The sequence below is a fragment of the Maudiozyma barnettii genome (genome assembly GCF_903064755.1).
Source record: "Maudiozyma barnettii strain CLIB 1767 genome assembly, contig: KABA2_01, whole genome shotgun sequence".
NCBI classification, from domain to species: domain Eukaryota; kingdom Fungi; phylum Ascomycota; class Saccharomycetes; order Saccharomycetales; family Saccharomycetaceae; genus Maudiozyma; species Maudiozyma barnettii.
This window is the reverse complement of record NW_024545238.1, coordinates 798,110-815,856: the sequence shown is the minus strand read 5'-3', so window position 1 is coordinate 815,856 and position 17,747 is coordinate 798,110. Positions and strand designations below refer to the sequence as shown.

The 17,747-nt window shown below is 32.0% G+C and overlaps 5 protein-coding genes across 5 annotated transcripts; 2 read left to right on the top strand and 3 right to left on the bottom strand.

Moving 5' to 3' along the window:
* Positions 1-3,164: 3,164 nt before the first annotated feature.
* DLD1 (D-lactate dehydrogenase) lies at positions 3,165-5,024 on the top strand (the record flags this gene model as incomplete). The annotated part of the gene is made up of 1 exon (XM_041548288.1): positions 3,165-5,024. The coding sequence occupies one exon, from the start codon at positions 3,165-3,167 to the stop codon at positions 5,022-5,024; it is 1,860 nt and encodes a 619-aa protein (XP_041404222.1).
* A 243-nt stretch (positions 5,025-5,267) lies between these two features.
* KABA2_01S07876 (uncharacterized protein) lies at positions 5,268-5,792 on the bottom strand (the record flags this gene model as incomplete). Its single annotated transcript, XM_041548287.1, has 1 exon — positions 5,268-5,792. One exon carries the CDS (start codon positions 5,790-5,792, stop codon positions 5,268-5,270), a length of 525 nt encoding a protein of 174 aa, XP_041404221.1.
* A 556-nt stretch (positions 5,793-6,348) lies between these two features.
* Positions 6,349-8,085, top strand: ILV1 (threonine ammonia-lyase ILV1; the record flags this gene model as incomplete). The annotated part of the gene is made up of 1 exon (XM_041548286.1): positions 6,349-8,085. The coding sequence occupies one exon, from the start codon at positions 6,349-6,351 to the stop codon at positions 8,083-8,085; it is 1,737 nt and encodes a 578-aa protein (XP_041404220.1).
* Positions 8,086-8,911: 826 nt separating this feature from the next.
* On the bottom strand, positions 8,912-9,178 carry SBH1 (Arf family guanine nucleotide exchange factor SBH1; the record flags this gene model as incomplete). Its single annotated transcript, XM_041548285.1, has 1 exon — positions 8,912-9,178. One exon carries the CDS (start codon positions 9,176-9,178, stop codon positions 8,912-8,914), a length of 267 nt encoding a protein of 88 aa, XP_041404219.1.
* Positions 9,179-9,962: 784 nt separating this feature from the next.
* Positions 9,963-12,251, bottom strand: DOT6 (Dot6p; the record flags this gene model as incomplete). The annotated part of the gene is made up of 1 exon (XM_041548284.1): positions 9,963-12,251. One exon carries the CDS (start codon positions 12,249-12,251, stop codon positions 9,963-9,965), a length of 2,289 nt encoding a protein of 762 aa, XP_041404218.1.
* Positions 12,252-17,747: the final 5,496 nt, after the last annotated feature.

The window sequence follows — 17,747 nt, the reverse complement described above, 5'->3', positions numbered from 1 at the left end:
AAAACTAACGAATTTATTTGTGTATTTCTATGAGTGAGTTCTTTAGTTGTATTAAAATAGAACAAATGTATATATATGTGTATGTAATTCAAGTATTATTTTTGAATATGTATAACTACAGTTAAAAAGAAAAAAAAATAAGAATTTCAACTATATATATAAACGTAATTCATGTATTGCTCATCCTAAGAGGGGTTAAAAAATAATAATAATAAAAATATTGGGTCATTTGTCCCCGTACTATTCAATCACACGTTATTTATTTCATATTATACCTTCTTTCATAGTTATGACGCGGACATCAAAGAAGCACAAGCAAAAAAAAAGGAATGACAAGCATATGCGGAACCGAAAAAAAGACAAAAAGCGAGAGAAAATTGATGACCACGTTCATTCATTCATTCATTCAATATTGAAATATTGAAATATTCGTTATGGAACACTTTACAAATAAAGTAATGCACCCCTCCTTTCATTTTTAATTCCACACACTTTTTTTTCGTTTCTTTGTTTTGCCCGCTTTGGCTCTGCGAATCGAATGGCAACTTTTCATGGAGTGGCGGAGACAGTTTCAGTGATGAATGGGACGGTCATCCGTTTCTCACTATTGTGTTTTGTACATAGCGTGAGGTGAGGCTACATTAATTTACGTATGTATACACTATAATTATATTATTATATTGATTTTGGCGTTTGTTTTAGGTAGTATTGTAGTTGTGAATGTATGAATGGCGGGGGAGGGGAAGTAAAATATATAGTAACGGGAAGATACTTACCCATACATAGTCCTCACTTCAAAAGGTAAAGGTCAAAATACATATTTGTATATACTTGTTTTCAGCGATACATATACATATTGGCAGTTAAGAGTAAGGTTGACCAATCAAGACAGTGTGATCTTGGGGAGATGATTTGAAGATTATCAGGTGTTTATATACTGATCTTGGAATTTCCATCTCTTGTTAATGATAATCGACAATCTGATGGATTCGAACAATATACTTCATAGTCATTTTGTAGTATTACACAGTTTAAGTTGATGTGAGAGACATAAGAATATTTTAAGCACAAAAAGATAATATGTAAGTTGGACGGAACTAAGGCATCAATTATTTGAACAGTATTATTGCTTTACCACTGCGAAATTATGAGTAATATTGAAAACGCTTTTTGGTGCGGCAATGATAAAATGCTTTTTTATTTTTCTTCGTTGCTTTTATAATACCGCTCAAATTATTCAAATATAATAAATAAATGATAGAAATCGCGGCATTATGATTATTACGAGTTGTTGTTTTTTAACAAATAAAAATATATCTATTGAGCCGTACTATTAAATATAAATTTGTGGAAGAATAAACAATTGTTAGAATATCACATTACACGTAAAGAAAACATACAGTACGATTGAACTCTCATTCTAACAATATATCTGTATATATATGTCCCCTTTTTTAATAGTATGTACGACATGTTATTCTGTCATATGTCAACGTAATTCACAAGCGCGTAACAGTACATGGCAACTAATATTATATATGATATTACAATTTCCTAAAAATCGAGCTCATTCATTCTCAAATATTATTTCTTACCAGAGGGAGAAATGGTTTAGTACCTCGAGAGGTAAATACTTGTAACGAAAATAAAACTAGGTGTAGTTGGTTCATCTATATATGAAGATTGCCATTCTTCTATTGGTTTAAAATAAATTAAGCTTCTTGAAGAGATGTATATCTTAATTTTATTATATTATATTACTATCCCACGTTCTAAACTTATTGCACCCATCCCACGCATATTTCGGTAATAAAAAAAAACCTTTGTTTCTATACACTCTTCATCTTCTGTCACAATTTTATTTTTTTTCTCTCTGGTCGATATATATATATGTATTCAATGTATAAAAGGGCGATATATGCGTGGGGGTTATCCAAAAAACAAATTATGGTCAATATATACACATATAAGTGATTTAAATCGTAGTACTATTATTTGCCGTGGGGGTAGATTTCATATACTATTCCTATTCTCTCTAGTGGTTTTACGCTGAATAAAATGAGAAAGAAGACCCTTACGTCTAAATCATGCAGATTATTCTATTCTATATTCTAATTGTTGTTGTTTTGGTGAACTGGTAGAACATGAATAAACGTCTCTTGTACAAGATGTTGTTGATGTAAGATCACTAACGGTACGGTGTATTTTACTAATATATTTTTGTATACCTTCACAAGAGTGTATAGTTACATCATCATTATTACAGGAACCATGACATCCCACCTCTTTCATAATATATACACATATTTTGAAATGTTATTGAAGATAAACTTTGCAATTCAACCAATCAGAGCTGATTATACTAAAACATTTCAAAGATGCAAGAATACCTCAATTCAAGGTATATTTAACTTCAAAAATAATTAAACTCCACACTTATCTACATGTAATTACTACTATCCCACAACAACTTCAAGTAATCATCTTTGTTGTACTTAGTCATCCACGCAATGTTCGAGTAATTTGAATATCTTTAGTATTAAAAGCTATAGAATCATAATCTGGTACTATTAACTACGAAGTAAATCCTTCTCTGTCTATACTAAAACTATTCCAATCACTCTGGAATTATTTCGGGTGGATCTTCAACTGTTTTCTTCTCGGGCCCCCCTGTTCATCGTTCATCGTTCTCTTCCCCCTATTAAGATCCATCCTTTTTCTTAAAATTGTAAAGTCTTCTTCTTCTTTCAAAGATACTACAACTTTGACGTAGAATCCAATGTGATGGCTCCGCGTCTCGAATATATATTTGTATGTATACATATTTTTCTGGGGAAGGAAGGGATGAGATGACATGTCGTGCGAACTTTTCTCTGCGACTTTTGTTTGGTTTTGTATTGTTAAAAACAAGGGCATGCTCCCACTTAAACTGAAATATTTCATATTACAGATGATATTTTCAATAATGTATCTCTCCTAGCATACGTTTATTAAACCGCAAATGGATATTTGTAAATATATATATATAAAGAGTTAACTAACTTCTTTCTTGTATTTATTTGTTTGGTTTTGTTTCATTTTCACTTATTATGGGATTCCCTTAAATTATTACATAAGTTAATAATATACATCCGTCCGTGTGCATCATTTTTACTTGAAAAGATATGCAAACAAATATGTTAAGGTTTATCACACCTAAAGTGACATCGGCCTCCAGAGGCCTTGTGTTGAACTCCACTAAAAGGGGTTCTATCCAAAAGATTAATCCAAATTTTACGAAGTATATGCAAAATTCAGGACGTAAATTTTATTCTACAGGTTCAAAAAAGGCAACAAACAATGATCCTGATTTAGCTAAGAACGAAAGAACCTTTGCTCCTAAATGGTTTCAATATTTTTTAATATCTACCATAGCTGGTGGTGTCGGTTATTTGGTTTCAGATGTAGCTAACTTAAAATCTGATCCAGTTAGTTATATGTTTAGAGATGAAAAATTCATTATTCAAGGTTCAACTTTACCTTTAAATGAACTTGATTCTCCTGATTATAATACAAATGACGATCAAATTGCAGAATTATGTACTAAATTGAAAACATTATTGAAAAATAATGCTGATAATTATTCAGATTATCCAAATGATTTAGCCGCGCATTCTGATACTGAATTTAATACTCATCATGCCACTAAGAATCAAAGACCAAAATTGATTGTATTCCCACGTAACACCGAAGAAGTCTCTCAAATTGTTAAACTATGTAATCATTATAATGTACCAATTGTCCCATTCTCAGGTGGTACCTCTTTAGAGGGTCATTTTTTACCTACTAGATTTCCAACTATTTCCATTGATATGTCAAAGTATATGAACGAGGTTGTCGCTTTCCATGAACTGGACCAAGATATTACTGTACAAGCAGGTTTACCTTGGGAAGATTTAAACGAATACTTAAACGATAAAGGTTACAAATTTGGTTGTGATCCAGGTCCAGGTGCTCAATTAGGTGGTTGTGTTGCAAACTCATGTTCTGGTACTAACGCTTACAGATATGGTACTATGAAAGAAAATGTCGTTAATTTAACTATCGTATTACCAGATGGTAAAATTATTAAGACAAGAAAGAGACCTAGAAAGTCCAGCGCTGGTTATAACTTGAATGGTATCTTCACCGGTAGTGAAGGTACTTTAGGTATTGTGACTGAAGTTACTGTTAAGGCTCATGTTTTACCAAAAATCGAAACGGTTGTTGTTGCATCTTTCCCTAATATAAAGGAAGCTGCAGCTTGTTCTAGTGAAGTTATTCAAAGTGGTATTCAATTGAATGCTATGGAATTGTTAGATGATAACATGATGAAGTTGGTTAATGAAAATGGTATGACTCCAAGATCTGATTGGATGGAGTCTCCAACATTATTCTTCAAAGTTGGTGGTAATTCTACTGTTATTGCAGATGAATTATTAAGTCAATTGAAGACTATCGCTAAGAAGCATGGTACCAAGAAATTCGAATATGCTAAATCCGATGAAGATAAATTGGAATTATGGGAAGCTAGAAAAGTTGCTTTATGGTCTGTTCTAGATGCAGGTCAAAAGGGTGATCCAGCTGCCAAGGTTTGGACTACTGATGTTGCTGTTCCATTATCTAATTTCTCAGATGTTATCGATGAAACGAAAAAGGATATGGCTAAGACCGATATAATTAACGCTATCGTTGGTCATGCAGGTGATGGTAACTTCCATGCATTCTTAATTTACCGTAATGGGGATGAATACAAACAATGTGCTACTTTAGTCGAAAAGATGGTTAAACGTGCATTAGATGCGGAGGGTACTTGTACCGGTGAGCATGGTGTTGGTATCGGTAAGAGAGATTTCTTAGAAGAAGAATTAGGCCAAACTACTATTGATTTGATGAGAAAGATTAAAGTGGCCATTGATCCAAAGAGAATTATGAATCCGGATAAGATTTTTAAGATCGATCCTTTGGAACATAAGCATATCGAACATGAAGATCATAGCGAGTAAAAAAAAATTACGATTAATGATAAATAATATTCGAAGACGATAATAAAACTAATAATTAAAATTAGAATATGGGTACATATGTTTATCTAGATACCCATGTTTCATATATTCATATATATAGCTAACTATAAATATATTTAAATGTAACACAAACATTATTTCTTACTTAATTATATCGTTTATTACCACCAAATTAGGGCTAAAGGCATAATTTTGTAACAGAACTTAAAATTTGAATTGTCATTATTTTTGGATTATCTTAAGATTTAAACCAATGTTATCAGAAACTTTATTTCCTAACAAGTCATTACCATTAGTGGTAATTTTATCGCAAGCAGAGATTGTTGAAAAATATCCTGTTGCTGAAGAACAAAAACTATCATCTTCCATAAATATATCTTCTAAAGAATAATCTGAAATTTTTACAATTTTTCTTTTATTGATCTGGACCTTCTCCTGAACGGAAAATTCATTTCGCAATTGTTGTAAATTATCTCTGATTACATTAAGTTTTCTCTTTTGATTAGAAATATTCTTTTTTAAGATTGTTAATTCCATCATTCTAACTTCTTGTAAAGTACGAGAAACAATCGGAGAAGCCACATCCTGGTTCTCAACCCTAGTGTTAAAAATATGTCTTGAATTTAACGTTAATAGTAGCTCGGGCCCCAAAAAGGATACAAAACTATTATAAATCCATAACTTAATTAAAATAAACCATGGTTGGCCTGAACTCCATCTTTTGAATAATTCATACTCTTGGGACATTTATTATAATTGTGGAAAATAGAAAATGAAATCTAGTACTATTCTTACATCAACTAATAGTGAACAGTATTTGTGGTTTTAAATATTTTGAAGATTTTAAGCTAAAACTAATTCGTTTTTTTAATAAATTTAATCTATAATTTGTGTCATAATCCCAAATACTATTATTTCTATATGATTTTTAGCTCCCTAGGTCAGGTGACTTGGCATCTATAATTTTTTTTCTACGGCAAATCTTACTATTTTTCGTATCTCAGTTTGGTAAATAAGAAAGTAAGAAAGATAAAAACGCTCGCCTCCCGTTACAGGCGAAAATGAAGGATCGTTAGCTTTGCGAAGTCGGAAGATTTTATACCAAAATTTTTCATTCTTTGATATGACTGATTTAATCATTTTTTGTTTTGGCATTTGATATTATATAACCGGCTGCTAATTAACGGTAAAACGAAAGAAAGGGTATTTAATTTTTAACGATCATCTTCTCTTGAATTATTTTATTTTTCAGCAATTTATTGATCTTCCAATACATTACAACAGTTGAAATAACAAAATAAAGATGTCTGGGACTAAACTGATGCTCAGTCCATTGAGATTCGAACAATTACTACGGACCTCAAATAAGAGTTTACTAACAAAGTCATTGAGTTTACAACTGACTGCTAAGCTACATCAAAATATTTCACCTTCTGTAGCAAAACTTCATTCTGAGTTGAAATTAGATGAGTTGAGAACTGATGGTACTCCAGACTATGTTCGTTTGGTGTTACGTTCATCCGTCTATGATGTCATCAAAGAGTCTCCTATGAGTCAAGGTGTTGGTCTGTCATCTCGTTTGAATACAAACGTCCAATTAAAGAGAGAAGATCTTTTACCAGTGTTTTCCTTCAAATTACGTGGTGCTTATAATATGATCGCTAAATTAGATGATTCTGAAAAGGTTCAAGGTGTCATTGCCTGTTCTGCAGGTAATCATGCTCAAGGTGTTGCTTTTGCCGCAAAACATTTAAATATTCCAGCCACAATTGTTATGCCTGTCTCTACACCTTCCATCAAATATCAAAATGTATCTCGTTTGGGTTCTCAAGTTGTTTTATATGGTAACGATTTCGATGAAGCGAAGACTGAATGTGCCAAACTATCTAAGGAACGTGGTCTAACCAACATTCCACCTTTCGACCATCCTTATGTTATTGCCGGTCAAGGTACTGTCGCCATGGAAATTCTGAGACAAGTACAAAATGCTAACAAGATCGGTGCCGTTTTTGTCCCTGTTGGTGGTGGTGGTTTCATTGCAGGTGTTGGTGCTTATTTGAAACGTATTGCACCACATATTAAAATTATTGGAGTTGAAACCTTTGATGCGGCTACATTACATACTTCTTTGCAATCTAACAAAAGAACTGCTTTATCTCAAGTTGGTAGTTTTGCCGATGGTACTTCCGTTCGTTTAATAGGTGAAGAAACTTTCAGAGTTTGTCAAGAAGTTGTTGATGAGGTTGTCCTTGTGAATACCGATGAAATATGTGCTGCCATTAAGGATGTATTCGAAGACACTAGAAGTATCGTTGAACCATCCGGTGCTCTTTCTGTTGCAGGTATGAAGAAATATATTAACACTTTACACCCAGAGATTGATCACTCCAAACATACATATGTTCCAATCCTATCTGGTGCTAACATGAACTTTGACAGATTAAGATTTGTATCTGAGAGAGCTGTTCTTGGTGAAGGTAAAGAAGTTTTCTTACTAGTCACTATCCCAGACATTCCAGGTTCCTTTAAGAAATTACAAAAAGTTATTCACCCAAGGTCTGTTACTGAATTTTCTTACCGTTACAATGAACATCGTCACGAATCAACTAGTGACGTTCCAAAAGCATGCATATATACTTCTTTCAGTGTTGTGGATCGTGAAAAGGAAATCAAGCAAGTTATGCAACAATTACATGCCTTAGGATTCGAAGCTGTTGACATCTCTGATAATGAAATGGCCAAATCTCATGGTAGATATCTTGTTGGTGGTGCCTCCAAGGTTCCAAACGAAAAGGTTATTTCTTTTGAATTCCCAGAGAGACCAGGTGCTTTAACTAAATTTTTATCTGGTTTGAGTGAATCCTGGAATCTAACTTTATTCCATTACAGAAATCATGGTGCTGATATCGGTAAAGTTCTGGCTGGTATTTCTGTTCCACCAAGAGAAAATCTAACTTTCCAAAAGTTCTTAGAAGATTTAGGTTACACATATTGTGATGAAACTGATAATATGGTTTATCAAAAGTTTTTAAAGTATTAAATGTTAGAAAACTAACACTTCGATAATCTTTTTCAAGTTTTATACTTTCGAAAAACTGGTTTCAATCGACATGAAATTAATGTACATTATAACTAAGATAATTCTACTGTTTTCTTATGCCCATATACGCATATTATGAAAATTGGAATATCACAACAAGGGAAGCCGAGGATGGCAAATCAAATACGTTTATGATTAACTTGTAAAGCGAATCATATTGTTAATTTATATTATATAAGAAGCAAGCTTTTTTTTTTATTATACTTAATTTTTTTATAGATAAATAATTTCAATTAGAAGGGAACATTATCATTTAATAGTAATCTTTTTTTTACTTATATATGGTAAAAACAGTTCAGTAAGAAGCAAAGTACAATATATATATATATATATTATTAATCATATATAATATACTTAAAAAGGGAGATTTATATGTGGTACAAATTGATAAATATCAAATGCTAGATACCAAATCAAAATATGTATATATGCAGATATCCCAATGAAGTCATCTAGATCAACAAAATAGATGAGAAAAATTGGAGCACTTGTAATGATAATGTTACTATTAATATTGCTATTGCATTGAAAGTTTATGTAATATATGTATGGATGTTTGGGGGTGAGGGAATGAGGTGATTGTTGTAATGAGAAATCAGAACTAATTATTTAAAAAAAAGTTCAGAGTTCTACAAAATAATTTACGTGTGTTTTGTACGATCATTTCAAAAAAGGGAAATAACCATACTAATATTCATTAGAAAATGGTTTGATAGACGAAGCAAAAAAGAAATAAAGATTAAGAAAAGTTAGTTTTTATTTCAGTTTAAAAGATCTTACCAGTAACCTTGGTCAAAACATGTAGAGCAACGACGGAGAAAATGAAACCGACTGCAAGGAATAGAACAACCAATGGGTCCACTCTTAGACCATTAGCCTCATCGGTATAGATCTTTAGAATGGAGTTAGAAGATCCGTCAACACCAGCAGCTCTGGCGGAGGTTGGAGTTTGATTCAATTGCTTATCCTTATTGGTTTTAGCTTGTCTTCTTTTTTGTAGTGTACGTTGACCACCTGGAGGAACTGTAGACATTTTTATCTAATTGTGTATATGTGTTATAACTGTGTTTGGTTGACTGGAATATTATTCAGGAAGTCAAAACAGAAAGGTATATGATCACTTTATAAAGGGAATTTCAATAAAACAATATATAAAACGTTCTGTTGGTTGAAATAATCAGTTATATGAAAGGAAAAATAAAAGAATAGGACGAAATAAAAGTAAAAATTAAAAAACAGACAAGACAAAAATTAATATACGTTAAAATACACGAAACTGGTTGCTTACGCGGTTTATATAAAAGTTGATATATTCTACCGTATGTGTATGTGTGACACGTATCTTGAAACTTTCTAAACCTTTGGCGACCAGAATGGACAAAGTTGTTCGTTGCTGCTTCGCCCTTTGGGAAGTAGAAAAAGACCTTGAAGGAAAGCACAGCAAGACAAAAAATTGTATATATATAAAAAATGGAAAAATGAGTGGTGAAAAATTTAAAGCCAGCGAAACAATTTTTCAGTTTAATTTTTTTACTTTGGCCAAAGAATTGTGCGGTACGACGTGTCATGTTGTACGAGCTAGAGTTTTGAGGCACGTGACCTTATTCTTACAAAATTGTATATACTATTAAAATCTGTTTAACGTGTAACAAGCGTCAATAAACGATAAACGGGCAGTTCTTGATTAAGATGTAGATATTGGATATGAATTATATGAAATTGGTTGAATGTGAATTTGTTTTAAGTATGTATTTATTTATTTTTATTACATTACATTAGTTTTCTTTTGAGTTTTGTCATTAATAATATGCTTATGTTTACATCATAGTCTTGAAGATTGACGAAATACTTGGTAATTGTGCATTTGAATTGGATCTTTGGTTGTATTGACTGTTTACAGAGTAATCCTGTTGGGTTATTATACCTTCAAAATGAGGAGGTACGTTTCCCATATCCATCGCATTTTTGTAAGACGTCTTGCTATTTAATAGATTCTTATGACCTATTCTGCTAACTGTTACACTAGTAGAACTGGATGGTGTCGTTGATAATGAATCATCATTATGATCTCCCACTGGTGTGGTATCCTTAGAGACAGAAGAGGATGATCTAGATGATAATGAATCAGGACGAGCTATTGAACCATGATTTTGTAATGGATCTACTTCTTCATCTTGCATAGCCAATTGATTAACAGATAATGGCTTTCTTGGAGAAAGTGAATGAGAAAGTAAATTTAGAGATGACGAATTTAGACGTGATTCAATATCTCCTTTAGATCTGTTTGGAAGTAATATAGAAAGCTCGACTACAGATAAGTTTTTAGAACGACTATTAATTAATAATTGTTCCTCTTCATCGGACCAAGGTATGTAGGTGCCTCTCCTACCAGGAGTTGGCTCCATGGACGAACTAGATATAGTTGAAAAATTTGAAATATTAGAGAACGATCTAAGTTGCGTAACTTGATCTAAATTCTTTGGGGCATATTTTGGTGCACCAGATATTTTATTATTAGATGTGACGTTGGATGAAGGTACCGGGATATCAGAAAAAGTATATTGTTGAGGGAAAATAACATTGTGATTTCCTGAATGTTCATGAAATGAATTTTGTCCATTTTGGTGATGAGCAATAAACTCTTTCTTAATGATAGATTCCCTTCTTTCCTTTGATAAATGAGCAACCTGATTACTCAAATTACTTCCCATTAAAGTAGAAGCTGTGTTTGGTGGTATGATCATAGATGACCGTCTTGATGTACCGTTACTTAGTGACACGTTGAAAGAGGATCTTCTTGAAGACCAGCTTGTGAACGAATTCTTTCTTGATTTAGATGAGTTTAATGTAGTGTTTAAAGCAGTTGATATATCGGTATGTGACGTAGACGGTGTCAATGATTGTGGTGAAGTTGGTGTACCCATTCCTTGGGCCATAGGTACGATCGATGAACTTCTTCTGGACTTAACAAAGACCTTTGGAATGAAACCAACATTTTCTTTATCCATATGTGATGCTTGTAATTGAGGTAATGGATGTTGTTTTGTATGACCATCAGAAACATGCAATGGATATGTTTGTTGTGTTGGTCTTGCTAAAGGTAATGGAGTACAAGAATATGATCTTGGTTTGGCAAATTTATCTACAAATGACCCTATATGAACTGGTGCACCATTTGCAACAGGTACATTTATGCCAGCTACCGCAATACTATTGTTCCTCACAGGGCCAATATCGTTATTATTTGAAGAAACAATAGGTTCAATTGTTGACTTTTGTGTGTCTGATGGTGCCTGTTGATAGGAATTATAATCATGCCTTATATTACTGTTACCATTTGGAGAAGGATTTCCAGAACTATCACTACTATTTTTGGAGGTAGTATGTTCACCTCCTATAGAGTTAGTATTGTTTTCATTAAGAATATTTTGCATATTATGTGGGACATTCGTATTTGGCTGAGTTTCTGACTTTATTTTCGTTTTAGTGGTAGTATTAATAATACCAGGTGATTTATTCTTTTTAGTCTTTGTTGTACCTCTTTTTCTTCCAGTTGAAACACTATTGAAGGTAGCTTTGTTTTTAATTTCAATCTTCCCTGGAAATTCGGTCACATCAATCAATGCCGTTCTATTTGATTTTAAGTTTCCGGACTTTAATCTTCTCCATCTGAATTGACATGCGTTAGGAGTTCTATTATCGAAGTATTGAGAAATTTCTTTCCAGCCCATTTTTTGGATTTCCTTTAAGTGACGTAATAATAAATCATCCATTGGATCCCAAGAAGATGGGTTTTTAAGTAAATTTTTATTGTTGGATGAAGAAGATTCAGACAATTTTCTCGTTGTATCATGAGAAAATTCTTGAACAATAATGTTTGGTTGATCCTGATGTTGTTGTTGACTCACGATTGACATATTATTAGGCAGTACAGGTGTGGGGGTAGATATATTAATATTATTGGTTGGTGCTGTTGCTACTGGATTCATTGGTGCCATTACACCATTATATGGCAATTGCAATACAGGCTGTGCAAATACAGGCTGTGCAAATACAGGATTTGGTAATGTGCCTGTAATATGTATGTTAGAATGATTCGTTTGCATCGGGAATATATAACTTAGATTAGTTTTAGATTATAACTAATACAATATGGAAAACACCTCAATATAAATAATTTTTTATTTTTGTTTTACTGTTGATCCGATAAAGTGAAAAAATATTAACGTTAGAGAATTAAAATAGAATAATAAAAATGGAAGAAAGTATTTAGAAGTGGTTAAAAAGATTTAATGGATTATGATTATATATACTATCGATCTGATATGAGCATAAACCAAATTATATGTTTGTTCGAGCGGGGTTTAAGTGAGTGAATAATTAGGAAATGTGAATCCTTTCTCTTTCGAAGTTATGAAATAATAGACAAAAAGAAAATGATGACAGTAAGTATACTTTGATTAATTTATTTGTCGTCAAAGATTTTATCAAGGCCAAGATATAAGAAAGTTAAAATAAAATAAAAATACGAAGAATATATGTAATAAATATAGATGATACCAGTTAATCGATGACAGAGGGAAAAGGGTCCTAGTTTAGAAATGTTAAGTTGAAAAAACTGTAACTTAGCCTCGATGTTATATACTTCATGAGAATGATAAAAAAATAAAAGATTAAAAAGGAAAGAAAAGATAAAATGTTAAATAATTATCCTACAAGGAAGGGACAACTAACTACTAAACCGGCATAGATGCATGCATCTTCTCACTGTTCTTGATAGTATAGGAATATAAAGAGAGACAACCATAAGAAGAAACTAAGGATACCATGATCAAGATAAAATAAAATAGAAAAAGGTAATATAGGAGATGAACAATACGAAGTTGATATGAAATTTTGTACCCAATCGATAATTGATAATCAATATTGATATTGATATTGATATTGATATTGCTTAATACACAGTACACGTACTAATAAACGCAGTGAGAGAGAAATGGTAATGATAATAAGAAAACAATGCGGTGCAGTGCAATGTGCAATTGACTGCAGGCTACACACAGAGAATCACAGACGGTTAAGAAGAGATGTTAATATTAATATTAAGCACTATAACAATACATTATAGGAGTAAATAACATTTAAGAAAGAAAATGCATATACAGCCTACGCTTTTCTCTTGTATTGTATTGTATTGTATTGTATTGTATTGTAAGGTTATGCATATATATATATATATATATATTTTGTTGTTGTATTTTGTTTTAACTTGAATCCCAATAGTAAAAAAACAAATACAACCACAACAATAATAATAATACCGGGGCTCGAAGTTCTGCGAATATTTAGCACATTACCACCTTCACCGAAAATATAAATTATATTTCTCTTCGGTCTTACGTTAGTCGTTGTATTGAATAAATAAGAGCAGAAGAACTATATGATACTCTAAAATACAATAGAATAGAGTAAAAATTGAAGACGATAGACAATCAGAGGGAACAAAAAGTGAAAGAGATGTTCCCCCTTCCCCCCTTCCTATCCCCTCTCCACAACAGATGCCGATGCTGCTGTGGATACATTTTTGATGATCATGGCATTAATGAAATGTATAAGAAAATAATGTAGAATGAATGCTTCACGACAGTTCAACTTCTCGTTTTCATTTTATTCTTAAGGAAAAAAAATTTGTTCCATAAAAGTTACCTTTTCTTGTTCCTGTAACAGCGGGAGAGTAAAATAAGTACAAGGGACAAATACGCAGAGAGATGGTTTACTTTATCACCTTGCGGTTTTTAATAATTTAGAAGAACCACGTAGCAAACCATATAGGAGGGATAGAGAAGGGTGTTGATATAAATTCGTACAAAAGTTACAAAAATGAAGAGTTCTTCTCATTTCAATGTGCATGAATCTCTCTTGGTCTGTTTGAATTATTTTAACAACAACAAATATTGTTCTAATAATTGTTGTATAACGTTGATATCTGCAGGATGTTATGGTATTCTTTTCTGAAAACACCGGGTGAAGATAAATAGAAAGAAATGTGTGTAAAAGGTAGAGAGCGAGGATGTGATCGGGAAAGAAATTATATTATTATTAACAGTTTCTCCCTCTTGCGGAGTTAAAAGAACATACATATAAGGTATATGTATAAACTAACTGTATACACTAATTAATATTAAGCATATGTAAGTTAAAAGAGAACAATCTGTCTCTTTTTGATTAAAAGTTATCTGTAATATTTATCCAATCACTACTACAATTTTCCTCTACTCTAGCTGTCCCGGTTCTGTCCCATTTTGGTCTCAGCTCTTTTACAGCCATAATTCAAAGAGGAAAAAAAAAGAAATTAACATATTGAAGAATATAACAAATTAGAATTAAGATTTGTCTCAGTCTGTGAAAGTAACGTAAAGCTCAGATAGCTGCAGTTGTGTCTTAAAAAACAATGCTTTCATTTTTGGGGTAAAGTTTTCCGGACGAAAAAAAAAATGCAGAACCCTCTGAGGAAGGGGCGTAGTAATACAAAGCAAAGGTAAGAAAGGAGAAGGATCTCTATCTTCATTGTACTTGTCCCAAAATGAAATGTATAATAATATAGAGGGATCGTAATCTCAGTTATCATTCCTGATTTCCCAAAAGAAAGTCAATTATGTTTTGGGCCACAATGGAACTTGTTATCAAATGAAGAGAGAACCAGAATAAAGGAAAATATTTGGGTTTAGCTTCCTCGTCATAACTTGTACCTTGTTTGCTTGTTTGCCTGTTCGGTGATAGGGACCGAATTGTTTGCCTTGTGTTATTGATGTCTTGAACTACCCATAGAGAAAATATTATGTAGAGACAGTATTAGAAAATCGATGACTGTAGCATTATCAAATATTACTTATTGTAATAATGGAGATTCTTGTTACATATGGCATTGGTATACAAGGACGTGTATATATTATGTGAAAGATACTACTTCTGCAGTTATGTTATTGAAATTAGGTCGTTTCAGTATACTTTTAAGCTACTTCTTCATGTAAGAACTCAAATGAAATTGTTTTTAATTTTTTTCCGTGTGAAGATGGAGAGCACTATATTTTTTGATAATAAACTTGCTAGGTCCATTTTTGGGAAACTAAAGGACACATATTACAAGAGAAGACAGAGAGAGAACATAAAAAGTCCTTCACTGTACAAATGTGGAGCTGACAGGTTCTATTTCAGACAACATATTCCACTGAGGAAAGAAAAACAAATTTAACACGTTAATGTACAAAATTTCTTCCTTCCAAGCATTAGTACACCCATAAAAGGAAATAACTTTAATCATAAGTTACAGAAAATGTTTTCTGCAGGCCATACATAGGAAAATACAACTACATGAAGAGAAACTTTTCAAAAAAAAACATCTTTACAATTTAACAATTTACAAAGAATAAGCTCATGTCAATTATTTGAATTTAAAAAGAGGATGCTCTTCCTACTATTCATCCCTCCCCACCATCTTACAGAGAAACTGCACTGACAGCCAAAAACAAATTTTATCAATAAAATTTCCTGAAAACTCTGCGTCGGGTTTCCCCGAGTTCAGACCTTTTCTAACTACGGGAAATAGCGGAATGTACAGCATTGCCCCGAATTTTAGATTCTCTTTCAAAAAGAAAAGACGAACTAGAAAAAAGGTGAGCAGATAATAGTGCCTCTTCCTAATTTTCCTACGGCTATTGTCTTCATTTCAGGTACCGCCATCTTCAGAAGGAGGAATCCTATATTTAATTGCTTTTTTCCTTTTATATTTTTTTCTCTAGTTAATGTATGGCGTCGTCTTTGGAGGGGTTGAACCCCTTTTTTATTTAAAACTCCAGTGAAACTACCGTGGGGAAACTTACAACACGATATATGAAATATATATAATTTATTAGTCCTCCATTTTTATCCCCCTTCTTTACTCATATTATTAATTATGTGTTTTCGAAGAATATACGCAGCGAACATTGAAGATATTACCAGGGAAGTTATCAAAAATGATTTAATATATCTATATATGTACAACATCTACTTCATATCATCTTAGCCCCTCATTCTGCTGTCACCACTCATTTCCCACTAATAATTTTAAGAATTAATAGAGGCATCCCCCTTTAATACATTTTGAGATGTCCTAAAGAGATCAATCAAAATTACGTAAATTTCTTAATTTGTTTCTATTCGGCTGTAAGTTATTAAAATGTTGATTGTGTCCAATGATCAATTTGTAAAAAATTTGGATGTTCATCATATTCTATTATTATGACTTTAATAAAAGGGAGAGACAAAAAAGAAAAGTTGGTGGAGAAGAAGTGGAAGTTACCTAGAAGAAATATTGATATGTAAAAGTTATAAGAAAATTTAAGATATTGTTCAGTGTTAGGATGTGTTGATGTCCCTCTTGATGTAATGAACATTGAGAATTAGCACGGATCCGAGACGGGCAAATAGATTTTTTTTCGTTCTTCTTGCTGTTTTTACACTATGTTATTATTCTGAGGTTTAAGACTAGCATTCACTCAAAACGGGTATAATGGTAATTCAAACAAAAAGAAAGAAAGACCATTACTATTAGAACTTTCTTGATCAATAGAGTTAAAAAAAAAAAGGAAAGAAATAATAAACTAAAGGCCAGCCAAACAGGTGCATTTTACATATGTTTCGTTTCTCATTTTGCCAGGATCTTCGTTGTATCAGACTATTACTCTTATGGAGAGATTCAACATGTTGCGGAGATGTATTTTTATTAAATATCGACTAATTTAAGCATTATTTGTTTCGTAGTATTGATAAGTATAGTATTTTAACTATGAAATTGTAGAAGAAATGTATCAGTAATTTATTTTTGTTGTTGTTGTTGTTGATCATTCAAGTTATTTTCTCGAGAGATGAGATGAAAGTGATACAAATTGTTCCTAGGATAAATGGCACTACAAGTGGCTAGTCTGTTTATATGGGTAAAATAATTAGCATATTCTAATTTGAAAAATATTATGTATGATCAGAACAATCCTTCATAAACGGTTTGTCCGCTCCGATTCTTTTTCGTGTGTCACGCTTAATATATTGTCAATAACAAATAATTCACAATTTTCCATGGAGGTTCATGTTTATTTAACATGATATTTTTAGATTCCATTTATTGTCTCGCATATAGAGTTTCAATCCCCGTAATTATAATTACAACATTCATGTTACCTTGTTCGATATTTTCTTGTAATGATTTTAGGTTTAGTTGAATATTCAATAGTTGTGCAAGGATTTGCCCATATTTCAAAAAACTAGATGAATCTCTAAGTGGGGCTACGTCAATATTAGTAAATTAATAATTTACTAATGTATATCTAGTTCTTACACATCTTATCAAGACTTTTATTATCTTTTGTAAATGAATAGTTACACGTTATTTCATTAATTAATATATATATTTATATATATATACTTATATTACATTATATTCTTAATGGGTTGTTGTGTGGAAGGTTATAAACTTATTATATTTTTTTTGTTAACTTGATTTTTAATTAATTGCATTGACATTTTTTTAATGAAAAAGGTAAGGAATTATTTGGCAGATTTGGGGG